Source organism: Canis lupus, chromosome 9, assembly GCF_011100685.1.
Source record: "Canis lupus familiaris isolate Mischka breed German Shepherd chromosome 9, alternate assembly UU_Cfam_GSD_1.0, whole genome shotgun sequence".
Classification (NCBI taxonomy): Eukaryota; Metazoa; Chordata; class Mammalia; order Carnivora; family Canidae; genus Canis; species Canis lupus.
The window spans coordinates 17,533,667-17,549,508 of NC_049230.1; the positions used below are offsets into that span (position 1 = coordinate 17,533,667).

The 15,842-nt window shown below is 35.6% G+C and overlaps 1 protein-coding gene across 14 annotated transcripts in view; it reads right to left on the minus strand.

Annotated features, from left to right (window-relative positions):
- The window catches only part of CDC27 (cell division cycle 27), a 70,550-nt gene that overhangs the window by 17,300 nt on the left and 37,408 nt on the right, over nucleotides 1-15,842 (minus strand). For 7 of the 14 annotated variants that reach the window (XR_005364336.1, XM_038547015.1, XM_038547014.1 and 4 more), the window contains 6 exons: nucleotides 15,252-15,385; nucleotides 7,782-7,881; nucleotides 6,579-6,786; nucleotides 6,206-6,378; nucleotides 3,227-3,379; nucleotides 1,257-1,465 (listed from right to left, as the gene is read on the minus strand). Coding sequence is in view for 13 of the 14 variants with exons in the window: in XM_038547015.1 (XP_038402943.1) it covers nucleotides 1,257-1,465; nucleotides 3,227-3,379; nucleotides 6,206-6,378; nucleotides 6,579-6,786; nucleotides 7,782-7,881; nucleotides 15,252-15,385 (977 nt within the window). In the remaining variant the exon portion in view is untranslated. The remainder of the gene's footprint in view (nucleotides 1-1,256; nucleotides 1,466-3,226; nucleotides 3,380-6,205; nucleotides 6,379-6,578; nucleotides 6,787-7,781; nucleotides 7,882-15,251; nucleotides 15,386-15,842) is intronic. The other 7 variants (XM_038547017.1, XM_038547010.1, XM_038547020.1 and 4 more) reach the window with 3 other exon arrangements.

The window sequence follows — 15,842 nt, forward strand, 5'->3', positions numbered from 1 at the left end:
AAAAGCTCACCATTCTATTTCTTTTTTTCTAATTGAAACAATTATTTTTATAACAATTTTTGATATGGTAAGGTTTTAAAATAATGCAACTATTAGGGATCCCTGGGTGGCGCAGCGGTTTGTCGCCTGCCTTTGACCCAGGGAGAGATCCTGGAGAACCGGGATCGAATCCCACGTCAGGCTCCCAGTGCATGGAGCCTGCTTCTCCCTCTGCCTATGTCTCTGCCTCTCTCTCTGTGTGACTATCATAAATAAATAAAAAATAAAAAAAAAATAAAAAAAGAATGCAACTATTACAGTATAGGAGAGACCCAAATATTTAAAAAAACAACACAGGTCCTATTAAGAACTGAGTCTTTAAAATATTAGAGTACTTTATGTGAAGAGAAGGCAGTGTAAGCAAGCTTGACTATTTAATAGGTCTACAGAAGCTAGCACTTGTCAGGCCATCTTTCAGGTAATGTAACTACTCAGAAATGAGATATAATCTTTTAAAAAACATATACACATAAAAAATATGCTTTAGTAATCTAGTGATTCAGATTTGGTGACAGAATGAAAATTCAGCTGCTATAATGATTACCTCAAGATTAAAAAAATGTCTGACATAAAAACTGTAGCAGAGTTATGATATCAGAATCATACTTCTTGATATTTAAACTATTAATTCAATCAATAAAACTACAATAAAATGTTAGTAGATACAGTGTTGAGGCAGAAATAAACTTTTAATGCCTTCTTCATTTGTTAACTATATGAGCCAGGTAACTTCCTCAATAGACATTACTTAATAAACTGGAATACTGAGTTCTAAAGAAACCTAATGAACTAGACTGGTATTTAATAAACTAGACCACTGCAAAGAGCAACAATTAGTGTAGTTCTCAATGTTTATTTTCTCTTATCCAATAGGTCCTCTAGTCCTCTCCACTTTCCTAACCATGTTCTAATCTTTATCACTGTTTCAGTGTTCTAAGAAAAAGAAACAAATCAAATAACAAAATCGATTATTTTCAAAAGTTTGGTAGGAGAAAAGGTTGAAACTTTCTGGTATTCCATCATTAGTTAACTTAGAGTTGTGTTAAAGGTATATATTGTACATAAAAAACATTTTGGTTATAACTTATCAGCCAGTATATAGTATTCTTAAGTATTAGCAACCAAATTCACGACAATAAAGAGATACCTAACAAGAAAAATTACTGAGTATCAGTCTCATCATTAAGACATTGTCTTTACACTTCATTAGCACTTACCACGCATTATAATGTCTCGGATTGACTCTGATAGCATTTCGAAAACAAGCTAATGCTTTGTCTAATTCTTCAGTTAATACAAACTCATGCCCTAATAGAGTATAGGCATAAGCATAATTTGGATCAACCTGGATAGCTCTCTGGAAGAATTTAATCGCAATATCATGTTCCCGTTGCAAACTGAAACAGTTCCCTGCAGCACACCAGGCCTTAAAAAAAAAATGGGAAAACCAAATGTATAGTTAAAATTTTGTTTCAATTTTTCTAACAAAACCAAATTTATGACTAAAATCAAGACTCAGCTCTCACTTAGAAAAACAATAACTAGAGTTCTTTTTTTTTAACTTTTTTATTTGAGAGAAAGAGCATGTGCATGAGAACATGGGGGAGGAGCAGAGGGAAATACTCTCAAGCCGATTTGGCATTGAGCCCAGAGCCCAATGGAGGGCTCAGATCTCAGGACACTGAGGATCAGGACTTGAGCCTGAGCTGAAGCCAAGAGTCACACGCTTAACTGGTTGTGGCACCCAGGTGCCTCCTGAAGTTTTAATAGATATAGTCAATCCTCATTGTCACAATTTCATATTGGTGAATTTGTCTACTTGTAAAAATTTATAATATTTGTAAAACCAAAATCTACACTTGAGACTGCTTTAGTGGTAACCTACATACAAGCTGTCCAACAGGTACAGTTTCTTTTCTTTTTTTTTTTTTTTTACAGTTTCAATTGAGGTAAAAAAAGGTGACTCTGTGTCTCCTTGTTTCATCTGTCATAGAGATGACCAGAGGATAGAGAGTGGAGGAAGCTGTGCAGTGCAGTGCAAGAAGCTCTGGCTCTGGGGCCAATCAGAAAGAGACTAAATCCTATATCTGGCACCTGTTGTAGGGTGGCTTCAGACAAATCACCTCAACACTTCTAAATTTCATATTCTCTTTTATAAAATAAGGATAATAAAATCTATTGGGATGGGTTGTTTTTAGGATTTAAGATTACAATCTGAGGTGTGTGTGTGTGTGTATATTTCCCCTAGGAGCAATGATCCAGTCTTTGCTGATTCAATGTTCACAGAAACTACTGAACATAATAACTACCAAGACTAACAAGAATTTACTATTTTTAATTCTAAGCTCAAATATGTGAAAAAAGTATCACTATTCTTGAGATGCAATTAAATACAATTCTTATAGGACTGGAGTATGTAAACGAATTGTGCCTATGTCTTTTTTTTTTTTTTTTAATAAATCTTTATTTATTTGAGAGACAGGGAGCATGAGCAGGCAGGGTTGAGGTGAGGGGAGAAGCAGAAGGAGACTCCCCGCTGAACAGGGAGCCTGACTCAAGGGCTCGATCCCAGGACCTGGAGATCATAACCTGAGTCAAAGGCAGACGCTTAACTCACTAAGCCACGTAGGCACCCTGAATTGTGCCTATGTCTTAAAATGACAATAAAAACCACTATTTTATTTTAATTTAAAATTAGCACTTTTTCCAATCTACGTATTTTCTGCTTAATGAACACGATTCCTGCTGACAATGGCAATTTAGAAAAAGATTTATTTATTTATTTCAGTGAGAGAGCGCAAGTGCAGAGGGGAGAGGAAGAGGGAGAGAAAAACCCAAGTAGACTCAGCACTGAGCATGGAGCCCAACACTGGGCTTGATCTCATGACCCTGAGATCAGACTTAGGCTGAAACTAAGTTGGATGCTGAACTGACTGCACCACTCAGACACCCCAACAGCAATTTTAATACAGCCAAATCTTGATTAATCTTAAATAAAACATATGTTTGTGAATCTGCACCACATATTCTAGGACTTTGTCTTCTCTGAGTTCCTCTCTGCCTGTAGAGAAGGGTGCAAAAGTAAGTGTCTATGACGCTAAACGGTGTTTGAATTATTTGCTTCATCCTCACTTGGCAAGGGTAGTCAGAAGACAACTACATAAGCAAAGTGTTTCAGTTATCATACCTCTGGTGAATTTTTATCCATGTCTGTTAAGTCTTTTGAAAGAACTGAAAGAGCAACATCTTTTTGAAGATGCCAAAGTGTTGTAGAGTAGATCTCCATGCCTTCAACTCTATAATTCTCAATCCTTCTAACCTCTGAGAATATTCTTTCAGCCTAAAATAAAAAAAAAAAACAAAAACAAAAACTAGTTAATGGGAAAGTAATTTGATAAAATTTATGTATACAGGGAGAGCACTGGGCACTGTTCTCATAGGACCTAAATGCTGCCTTGTTTTACAGTGTTTATGTGAATTAGTAATAACACTAATTCCACAGTAGGTCAAACAATATTCCACAGTAGGTCAAATACTGATATAATCATATTCATATTTAGTTTAAGTATATGCAAGTTATGGTAAGAATGTAAACTGTGAAAAGAAAACCTGCATCTCCACCAAAACGACAGGAGAAATCTATACAAAGTTATAATTCATAAACAAGTCAATTATTTTATTCTAAAAAAACATATTTCCAAGTTTTAATAATGGCTTACAAAATAACTCAGGAAAAGTGAGAGAATAATGATTTCTATAACACAAAACCACTTTTGCATGGGCTTTTATTAAGAGGTTGAGTTAAAAACTTAAGGGGGAAAAAGAGGTTCTGTTGACCACCAATGCTATGACATGTGGAGCACTGAGCACACCCACCAATGTCATACCTGCTGGGAACTGTAGTCCCAATCTAGTAATTCCCTTTTCCTTTACAACACTAACCTGACTTTAGGTTCCCTCTTCAGCTACTTTTTTTCCTCCCCACATTCAAAGCTCCCAGAGTGGTTTCTCTCATCTTGAAGTTTGAGGCTTTGATTTATATAAAACCAATTTAGCAGTTCTCTAGTTTATTCATTCAAAAAAAAATTCTGAAAGTTTAGTTGAGAATAAAAAATATTTGGGGTGATCTTAATGAAATGAAGATGACAGAAAATAAAGAAATAGCATTTATAAAACTAAGAACTCCAAGAAATGGCCATATACTATCCTTAGCTTAATGATTTGTAACTTCCCTAAGTCCCTTAAAAGTTATATAGATAAGTTTTTCTTTTTTTTTTTTTTTTAAGATTTTATTTATTCATAAGAGACAGAGAGAGAGAGAGAGAGAGAGAGAGATTGAGAGAGAGAGAGAGAGGAGAGAGAAGACAGAGACACAGGTAGAGGAGATACATGGAAAAGCAGGCTCCATGCAGGGAGCCTGATGTGGGACTCCATCCTGGGACTCCAGGATCATGCCCTGGGCTGAAGGCAGGTGCCAAACCGCTGAGCCACCCAGGCATCCCTATGTAAGTTTTTCAAACAGACATTGGTTATATGAAGACAGACTTGACCAAGTCAAATACAGGTTTTGGAAATATTTTGGTTTCAATTTTTTCAGGATCTATAGTGTCCTCTGAAAAGTGATTGTGGCATAGACAAAAAGAAAAAAGGGGGAAAAAAAACCCCTCATGAAATTAAGTTGAAACAAAGGCTTCTGTTTAGTTAGTAACTGGGTCACTGTTCTATAATTAGAGGGAAACAATTAAAATTATGTATTTTAAAGTACCTCTGAAACAAATTAGAAATAATTTTGAAAAGGGCTTGCCAAACATAGCTTTTGTCTATGTATCAGTAAAGGACCATTATCCAAACATGGAACTTATAGCAATGAATAAGGCTATCTGTCTACAGCAATACTTCTTTCTTTTCCATACAAAAGTACATGAGTTAATATCTTCTGTATCTATTCTCTACCTGGAAGAACACTTCATTCTCAGATCTGCATGGCTCATGGAGGAAGGAGTCACCTCCTTTCTCTGAGCATGTTTTTTTAATATATAGCACCACATATTTATTATTGTCCTGCAATTCTCTTACCATGCTTCATTTTTTTCTTCCTATGACTTATTGCTACCTGTCCTTATACATTTATTGGCTTACAATCTCTTACTAGAATGCAAGCTCTAGAAAGCCAAGCAATTATTTGTCTAGCTGTATTACAGAGTCTAGAAGAGAATATTAATCTATAATATGCACTGAATAAATGAAAGTAAATAGGGAAATACTTAGGGGTGAAGTGGGTACAAAATTTAAATTAAAAATCAGAATTTTCTTTTCTTCTTTCCTGGTAAACAAGTAACTTAAGCAACAAACATAATTAAAAGGATAAAAGCCTTGCGAAGGACATTATGTCCTTGATTATATACAGTTTTCTTTATGGCACTTTTCAAATTTATAAAACATATTAAATGCCAGAAATTCATCCCAGTAGGAACTCTGCATATAGTAGAAAAAAATTTTGATTATAAATATCTATTACATGGTAATATATCTTTGGATCCAACTGAGCAGGGTACAAATGTCTGTCTAAGAATATACGAATGTGGGTGCCTGGATGGCTCAGTTGGTTAAGCGTCCAACTCTTGATTTTTGGCTCAAGTCATGATCTCAGGGTTTTGAGATAGAGCCCTTGTAAGGCTCTGCACTCACATGGAATCTGCTTCAGATTCTTTCTCCCTCTCCCTCTGCCTCTCCCCTGACTTGAGCTCTAAAATAAATAAAATCTTAAAACCAAACATAACAAAACATATAGATGACTTGGATTCTCTAAAATAAGCAATTCCCTCAAATTTGAATTACCCCTTAACACAAGAAAAAATTGTCTATTTATAAATTAAAATGCTCAGAAAATATACATAAAGACATTACATAATAAATATTGGCCTTTTATTTTTTTTGTCTCGTTTTGTTAAATTTAAGCAGGCTGCACACCCAGTGTGGAACCCAATGCAGGACTTGAATGCATGACCCTGAGATCAAGACCCAAGCTAAAATCAAGAGTTGGATGCTTACCTGACTGAGCCACCCAGGTACCCCTAAATATTTACCTTTTAAATCTGTCTCGAGCATAGGCATTTTAATTAAATTCTCTCTAAAAAAGGCATGTATAATAGTTTTCTATACTTACTTGCATGTACTCTGAAAGTTCAAAATAGGCCCTTCCAATTTGGCACAGTACCCAACCAGTATTGTAGTGGTGAGAAGGTAGGTGGCTCAAGATATTTATAGCTTCTTTGCAGTTGTAAGAACACAAAGCTAAATAACCTTTCCCCATTTCACGAAGAAGGCTCATCAAACCTTCTAGGAGAAAACAATATAGTAAACAAAGGAGAAAAACACAATAAAACAGTTTGATTTTTTTAGAAAGGCTAACTACAAAATAATTTATTAAAAATTCCAATATCTATCTAGAAAAAACTGGAATGTACTTTAATGAACATAAAAAAACTTAAAGTGAATAAAATAAAATACAAAGAAGATATTAAGCATTTAAAACAGACCTGCTGCTGCTTTCTGTAGATTAAATGCCTGGATCTGAGGTGTGATTGTGGAGATTTTCCCTTCTGAAATGATGGAAGAGTCCAATTTGGTAATTTCCAGGCTATCATTTATGTTAGGTTGAGTTATTCCTCCTTTATTAGTTTTACTTTTAGTTTTTCTGTTTGGGATTTTAGGTGGAAACTTCATTTTTAACTTTTTGCTATTCTCCTGTAAAAAAGAGAAAAATTCCACATTTGTTAAACTCATGTATTTTAGACTTCCCAGTCCTTTCTCAAGTATCAGACACAAAATAAATATATAGTCTTGACTGGGCTATATTTTTCTCACAAAAAAATTACAGAAACAAAATTTTCAAAATCATTTAATTTTAAATGCAAAATAAATTGTATTCACGAATTAGTGTGTAATATAAATCAGCATTATGTGTTCGTTGCTCTTTTCTCAAAGTGTATCACTTTCATTTATTATTTAAAATAAGAAAATAAATGGATGTAATACTACCTAGTTGTCTCAGAGCATTGTAACTGGTAAGTCATAAAACTGTTGATTTGTTGATGTCAAAATTAAAAATTATCCATAATATTTGTCAATGGACCAAGAAAATTTACCAAGGGCATAATGAGGCCCTCCAACTGTACAAAGAAATATGCAAAGAAAACACAGAAAACTTCTATTTATCCTCCCTCTAATTTTCCCAGTGATACTATCTGATATAACCACAGGACATCAACAAATCCATGACCCTGGAATCAGTTCAGTACTGTCAACTAAATTAAGATCTTATTTGGATTTCATCAGTTTTGACATGTACTTATTTTTTGGTGTGACAGATCTATGAAATTTTATCACTTGTATGATTCGCATAATCAACCATTACAATAAGGATACAGGACTGTTCGACCACTACACAAAGAAACTCCTTTGTGCTATGCTCTAATAGTCACATCTTCCCCCCACAGTCTTAACTCCTAATAGCCACTAATTTGTTTCCCATCATAATAATTTTGTCTTTTGAACAATGTTTTATAATATTTATTTAAAAAGGACATTATTAAAGGACGGAGAAAATCTACAAATGTTATAGACAGCTTTACAAATTAAAAAAAATTAAAATAGTCTCTGTGTTTGAGATAAAGTCATCAATGAACAGAAATTTAAGAAGGCTAAGCATTAAGTATATATAACAGAAATCTTTAAATTACCTTGGTTGTAGAGCTGTCACTAGTAAAAAGTCGTGAACTTCTTCGAGGCAGTGCGTTTGGGGGAGATGTGATAGTGGGGCTCAATACCTGAGGTGTTGTACTAAAAAAAAAAAAAAGATAAAAGTGGACTTAAAAAAAAAAAACAGTTTATGACCATTACTTGTTTCAATTCAGATACATTTTAAAAAATGCATTCATCATGTTTGTACTCTAAAGTTCTTGAGTTTGGTTGGTCTATTTGTCATCCCTCTATGAAAACTCAGGATTTAAAAGTTATCTGTTACCATAAAATGATAAAAATTATAACATGGATATTCACTCTATATGAAATTGCTAATTTGAACTTAAAACAATCCACATAAAAATTCTGGATCAATAAATGATAAACATGTCTATAAACTAATACTCTCTAGCTCTCATTTGCAACCATAGCGAGTTAGAGAAAGATAGTTGGATACAGACAGTCTAAGTGTGGGATATTTGGCAACAAATAAATACCATTAAAACAATGGATACTTGGGAAATTATTTCCCTATAAATTCAAACAACCACATCAAGGTTTATTCTGTTTAGAAAAAAGGAATCTAATAACTGCCTGGGTATATTTTCTTTCTTTCTTTTTTTTTTTCCTTTAAAGGGCAAACCCTAAGATATAAGGATTTCATTTAATTCTTAGAAGGTAAGCAAACTTAAAACATCAAGTTATCTGAGAGTGGGTAAGTCTATCGACTAAATGGTTTACAGTTTATGGGAAATTCCACTAGTTAACCTGAATTTGAGTCAAAGAGACTTCTGAGAATAAGAGACATTGACCAGTGAGTACAGAAAATCCAGGCTGTCCTTAACTCTCTCAAAAGACAGAATCTCAATGTAGAGATTACAGCCAGTGAGGTCATTTAGGGTAATGAATTAATTTTACGATACATTTAAAATTTTTGTTTTATTTTTTAAAAGATTTATTTATTTTAGAGAGACAGAGAGAGAGAGCAGGGGGAAAGGCAGAGGGAAGGAGGGTCTTAATTAAGCAGACTCTGCTCTCAGTGCAGAGCCTGATGTGGGACTTGATCTTATGACCCTGAGATCATGACCTGAACCAAAACCAAGTCAGATGCTTAACGAACTGTGCCACCCAGGTGCCCTGATACATTTTTTTTTTAATTAAGATTTCTTTTTAGAGCAGATTAGAGTTCATAGCAAAATTGAGGGGAAGGTACAGAGAGATCTGCCTTATACCCCTGCCCACCCCCCCCCACACGCACAGCCTCCCTCATTATCAACATGCCCCATCAGAGTAGGATATTTGTTATAGGTGAGGAACCTACACTTACATATTGTAAAGTCCACAGTTTATGATAGAGTTCACCCTTGGTTTTGCTCATTCTATAGGTATATTGATCTTTTCATTGTTTCCACAGTTTTGTCCAGAAGCCGATTCATTTTTAAAAGCACAGTATCCTTTATTTGAACAACTATGTCATTTATATCATAAATGTGAAGTATATGTTATCAATAATATTACCTAATTATAGAAAAGAGTTTGCCTGAGAAGGGAGAGGTAATAATTTCATCCATGGAGTAGTTTATAGAGAGGACAGACCTGAGAAAAATTCTGAGATTTCTTAAAAGCCAAGAAAAGTTGCATAAGTGTAATATGACTCTTGTGGGGGTAGAAGCAAAAATAATAAGATGATTCTGGGACTAGGAGGATGAAGAAGAGAAACTCTTCCTATATTATAATTTTTGTTATGGTTCTATTAGTTTCAAAGGGCAATTTGACACAAGAAAAAATGTCCCAAGTCTGACAGCCATTAGGAAAATAAAGCAGGATTCTGAGTGAGTTTGAAACATTGGTCAAAGCACATGAAATATATTCATCTCTTTATAACTTGCATCTGTTTAACTAGGAGTTTGAGAATGAGAGGAATGTGCTCTAGAATCAGACTGTTGAGGTTTGAAATCAAGTTCTATCACTTATTACCTATGTGATTATGTGCCAGTTATATTAAACACTTTTTAAGAAAGTTTTCATAGGGGCACTTGGATGGCTTGGTCAGTTTAGTGTCTGCCTTTGGCTCAGGTTGTGATCTTGGGGTCCTGGGATGGAGCCCCACATTGGGCTCCCTGATCAGCAGGGAGTCTGCTTCTGCTTCTACCTCTGCCTCTCCCTTTCTGCCCCTGCTCATGCTTGCTCTCTGTTTCTCAAATAAATAAAATCTTTAAAAAAAATTAAAAGTTTTGTAAATAGTATCATTTCATGGCTTTGTAATAAAATATGATACTAGTTATAAGAAGATGCCTTGGAAAGAATATGAAAATGATTTCTAGAGGTTAATATATGTAGAGAAAATGATGACATACAAACTTTTTGGGAAGATTTAGCTAAGAGAACTACACTATTCTAATCATTGCTAAAAAAACAACTTTCCAAAAACAAGAACAGAATTCCATTGCCAATTATAATGGAGTAAAATGGACCAGATTTATTATCTCATCTTAAACAAATATCACACCGAAAAAAAATATATGAAACAATGCTTTTTAGACATTGGACAGCAAACATATATGCTGAGGAGAATTCTGAAGCCACAGTGTGTTCAGGTCTCACTTTTTACGTTCCGTTGGGTATGACAAGAGTTGAAACACAAATAGAACTTGTGGACTTCCTGCGTGGAGAGGAAAATGATGAGACTTCCAGGAAGTGAAGGCAGCTAGAAGATGCAGGTCAGAGTACTAAAAAGGGGAGAGTTACAAAGAAGGAAAGCTTCAAAGATTTACAAGAAGTTTTCCTAGAATCTTTAGTTGAAACTGAGTAGTGCAACTGTTTGAGTGTGTTATAATAAAGTTTTCATCTGGTCTCTGTCCTAAATTCTTGAGAAGCAGCTTCTAAAAGCTTAGAATTAAAAAAAAAAAAAAGCTTAGAATTTCTCAAGTGATAGTGTCTTTGTTCTTCATGGTGGGCCCCAGAGACCATGCTTGAGATTATGCTAATCAAACGACCTATAGTGGGACCTCAGATAGTTTCAGGATACTGGGCTGGCCATGTTGGAAAGATCAACCACTGATTAGAGGGTTGAAGCTCTGAGGTAGGTGTTAACAGCCTGACCTTCTCCAGAAGGGGAGGGTGGCTGGAGTTTGAGTTAAATCACATGGCCAGTGACATCTGTCATGCCTATGTAATGTAACTCCAATAAAAACTTTTGACTACCAAAACTCAGTTGAGCTTCCTGGTTGGTGAACACACTGATGTGCTAGTGAGGTGACACATCTCACCCAGGGAAAGGACACAGAAACTGTGTTCAGGACCTCCCAGACCTCATCCCAAGAGTCTCATTTGTCTGGTCCTGATTGGTATCCTCTATAATAAAACTATGTATAGAACTTTCCTAGATTCTGTGAATTTTTCTAGCATATTAAACCTGAGGGGGTAGCAAGAACCCTCAAACTCGTAGCTAGTTGGTCAGAAGTGAAGGCGGCCCAGAGAACTCCTAAATAGGCAGCTGACAAGTCAACAATTTTGATAAGTCTTCCTGGGACTATGATCTTAGCCTGCAGAGTCTATGCTAAGTCTGGGTAATTAGTACCAGTACTTATTACTGTATTACAGTGAAGAAAACTATCTGAATCTAGAGAAGAATTACTGGAAAGGAGCTGGCCAAGCTCACCCTGGGCTGGGAATAGCTCATATTTTCAATAGCCAAAATGAAGAAACGTCATACTCAACAGTTCACTGAGTAGAGTTCTCAAAAGATACTGCCTCAATAGTGCGACAAAATTAGTCGACTTAAGGCTATGCTTCTCCTACCTAACAAAACTTAAAAATCAAGAACTGGAAGGAATATATTGTTACAAGTGACTTAACTGCCTCCAAGATGAAACAGAAATACTTAGAAAATAGTCCAGTCTATTGTTTACTCAACAATGTAAAATTTCCAATAACTGGCATCAAAAGAGAAAAATACTAGGCCTATAGAGAAACTGGCAAATATAACCTATAATGAACAGGAAAAAAAAAAACCCATAAAAAAAAACAGACCCAGAAATAACACAGTAAGACAGTAGACAAAATCATTAAGAGTTATTATATTTACATATATTTTTTAATTTTATTTATTTATTCATGAGAGACATGGAGAGAGAGGCAGAGACACAGGCAGAGGGAGAAGCTGGTTCGCTGTGGGGAGCCCAATATGGGACTCGATCCCAGGACCCCAGGATCACGCCCTGAGCCAAAGGCAGATGCTCAACAACTGAGCCACCCAGGTGCCCCCATTAGGAGTTATTATAGATATACTCCATATGCTCAAAAAGATAGAAGAAAGAATGAGCATGTTAAAGGAGAGAACCAAATCAAACCTCTAGAGATGAAAAATAGAACATCTGAGGGTAAAAATATCTATATATTTATATCCTGGGTAGGGTTAATAGCAGATTAGATACTGCAAAAGAAAAGATTAATTAATGTGAACATATAACCATAAACACTATCCAAAATGAAACAAAGGAAAAAGACTGAAAACAAAAATGAACACGGCTGATCTATGGGAGACAATCTCATGGTCTAATATACACGTATGTGGTGTCCCAAAGGAAAGAGGACATGACTAGCAAAAATACTTGAAGGAATTAGAAAAAATGAGCTAAATTTGATAAAAATATGAACTCACAGATCCAAGAAGCTCAACCAATCTGTAGTCTAAGGAAAAGGAAGACTAAATAAGAGCACATCATGATCAAAGAACTCAAAATCCAAGGTAAAAAGACAATTGTAAAACTGTCGGAAAAGAGATGGGTTACATACTGAGGAACAAAAATGAGAATGACAGACTTGTCAGAAACAATACAAGCTAAAGATAGCAGAACATCTTTTTTTTTTTTTTTTAAGATTTTATTTATTTATTCATGAGAGACAGAGAGAGAGAGAGAGAGAGAGAGAGAGAGAGAGAGAGAGAGAGAGAGCCAGAGACACAGGCAGAGGGAGAAGCAGGCTCCATGCAAGGAGCCTGACGCGGGACTCGATCCCCGGCCTCCAGGATCAGGTCCTGGGCTGAAGGCGGCGCTAAACCGCTGAGCCACCGGGGTGCCCAAGACAGCAGAACATCTTTAAAGAAAAAACTACACACAAGAATTCTATATCCAGTGAAAATATTTCAAAAACAAAACCAAAGGTGAAATAAAAATCTCTTAGACATACAAAAAGTTGAAAAAATTCATCACCAGCAGACTTCAACTAGAAGAAATTTTAAGTCTTTCAAGATGAAGGAAAGAGGACACCAAATTGAAATATGAACCTATAGAAAGAAAGAGCACCAGAAATACTAAATATGTGGGTACATTTCTTTTTCCTATTAAAAAAACCCCCAAAACTCTCTATAAGATAACTATTTAAGGGAAAAGCTGTAACAATGCACTATGGGGTTTACACACATAGAAGTAAAATATATGGCAACAGCAGCATAAAGATGGGGAAAAGAGCATGAAAGTATACTGTTACAAGGTTTTATACTACATAATGATATGGTACATTACTTGAAGGCAGATTTGGTAAGTTAAAATGTATACTATAAACACTAAAAAATCCTCTAAAAAGACAAAATAGGGCAGCCCCGGTGGCTCAGCGGTTTAGCGCCGCCTTCAGCCCAGGGCATGATCTTGGAGACCCAGGATCAAGTCCCACGTCGGACTCCCTGCATGGAGCCTGCTTCTCCCTCTGCCTGTGTCTCTGCCTCTCTCTCTCTCTCTGTGTCTGTCATGAATAAATAAATAAAAATCTTAAAAAAAAAAAAAGACAAAATAAAGAGTAAAATTGTTAATAAGGTGATATTATGGTTGAACTGTGTTTCCCCAAAAAATATATTGAAGCCCTAACCCCCAGTACCTCTGAATGTGACTTCTTTGGATGCAGGGTCTTTGTAGATGTAATCAGGTTAAGATGAGGTCATTTAGGGTGAGCTCTGATTCAGTATGACTGGTGTCCTTATAAGAAGAGGGAAATTTGGATATAGAGACACACGGGGAAAGGGAAGATGGCCATGTGAAGACAGAGGCAGATACTGAGATATGCTCCCACAAACTAAGGAACGCCTGGGGCTACCAGAAACTAGAAGAGACAAGGAAGGATCTTCCCTTGGAGGCTTCAGAGGGAGTATGACTCTGTCAACACCTTGATTTTGGATTATACCTTTTTTTTTTTCTTAAGATTTTATTTATTTATTTGAGAGAGAGAGCTAGAGAGTACAAGCAGGGGGAGGGGAGTAGCAGAGGGAGAAGCAGTTCCCCACTGAGCAGGGAGCCCGATGTGGAGCTTGAACTCAGGACCCTGGGATCATGACCTAAATTGAAGACAGACTGAACCACCCAGGCACCCCTGGATTATAGTTTCTACAATTTTAAGTGAATAAACTTATGTTGTTTTAAGCCATTCAGTTTGCAGCACTTTGTTATGGCAGCTGTAGAAAACTAAGATAGGCAATAAAGGAGATAAAATGGAATCAGTAATAATATTAAAAACCCACAAAATTATCACTAAAGTTAATACATTTCTTTAGCTTTAAGTGAAACATATAATTCTGTATTTTATGTTTATATATATTCTTTAAGATTAGTATTTACTCAGCCTGTATGATGTTTTTCTGTAGGAGGCCTCAGGCTCCTCCTCATAACTGAGCCCTAGACAATCCTGGTCACCTGTCTGTGAGCTGGCACTCTTTTGAGACTTACCACCCTGGCATTTCAGAAATATTGAGACCTTTTAGATAGTCAAAGTATATATATGTGTGTGTCTATTTTAAGGGTTATGGTACACGTTCACTATTTTAGGAGACAGAGTTGTATCATTCTTTTCATACGTTAGCTATGGTTTGTTTTTGAGAGGTTGAACAGGAAAAGGAAACCCTATTTAACACCATTTCTGTGTGTCACTGGATTCATTATTTAAAGATTTATCAGAAGATTAATCTTATGATCTGTGTACAGAAGTGCATAATAGGGGAAGGGGAGAATGAAACCTAACTGTACTTGACTAATGAAAGTCATGTAAGGAGAAGAAAATTATTTTGGTGGAGTGTTCAGAATATCTAGTTTAAATAAATTCATGAGTCAATTAGAGTAAAATAAAAAGACATTTTGGTTACCTTTGTCTTGACTTGTATTAAAATACTCAACTAAAAATTACACTATTCTTTTCAGTAAGCTTGAAATTTCTTTTTTTTTTTTTTTTTTAAGATTTTATTTTTAAGTAATCTCTGCACCCAACGTGGGACTCGAATTTACAACCCCAAGGTCAAGAGTCACACACACGCTCTATCAACTGAACCAGCCAGGTAGGTGCCCCTAGAAATTTCTAATTTGACATATTCAAAATTTATAATAGTCATTCTAGAATTCTTGCAAGAGTCAAAACCTGCCCAAAGTGAGTAATGTTTTATAGCAAGAAAAGCCAACAACATAAAATAATGAAACCATAATAAATACCTTGTTTGTGGGCCAGAACTTTGTGTTTGTGCAACAAGAATTGGAGTTACCTCTCGACTATTTCCACTCTGTGAGAAGACAGATTTTGTTCCAGTTTGGCCGATTCTGGCAACAGACTGTAAAACACAAAAAGTCTAAGGTTTGTGAATTATAAATTGCACTGAAAATGGTAAAAGACACCATGATGCTGCTATCTACTTTTCCTAATTCAAGATTTCATAATATATACTGTCATCTGAAAACACAAATTGTCATTATTATTTTTTTAAAGATTTTATTTATTTATGAGAGACACAGAGAGAGAGAGAGAGAAAGAGAGAGAGAGGCAGAGACATAGGCAGAGGGAGAAGCTGGCTCCCTGTGGGAAGCCTGATGTGGGACTGAGATCACGCCCTGAGCCAAAGGCAGATGCTCAACCACTGAGTCACCCAGGCACTCAATTATTGTCATTATTAATGTCAATTAATATATTAGGGTTAACATCAAGCTATTTCCTCATTTTAACCTCAGTATTTTTATCTTTATACTATCCTTTCATTTTTCACTTTAGTTTTTAAGGAAAAACTCAAACTTCCTGAAAAATTCCTAAAA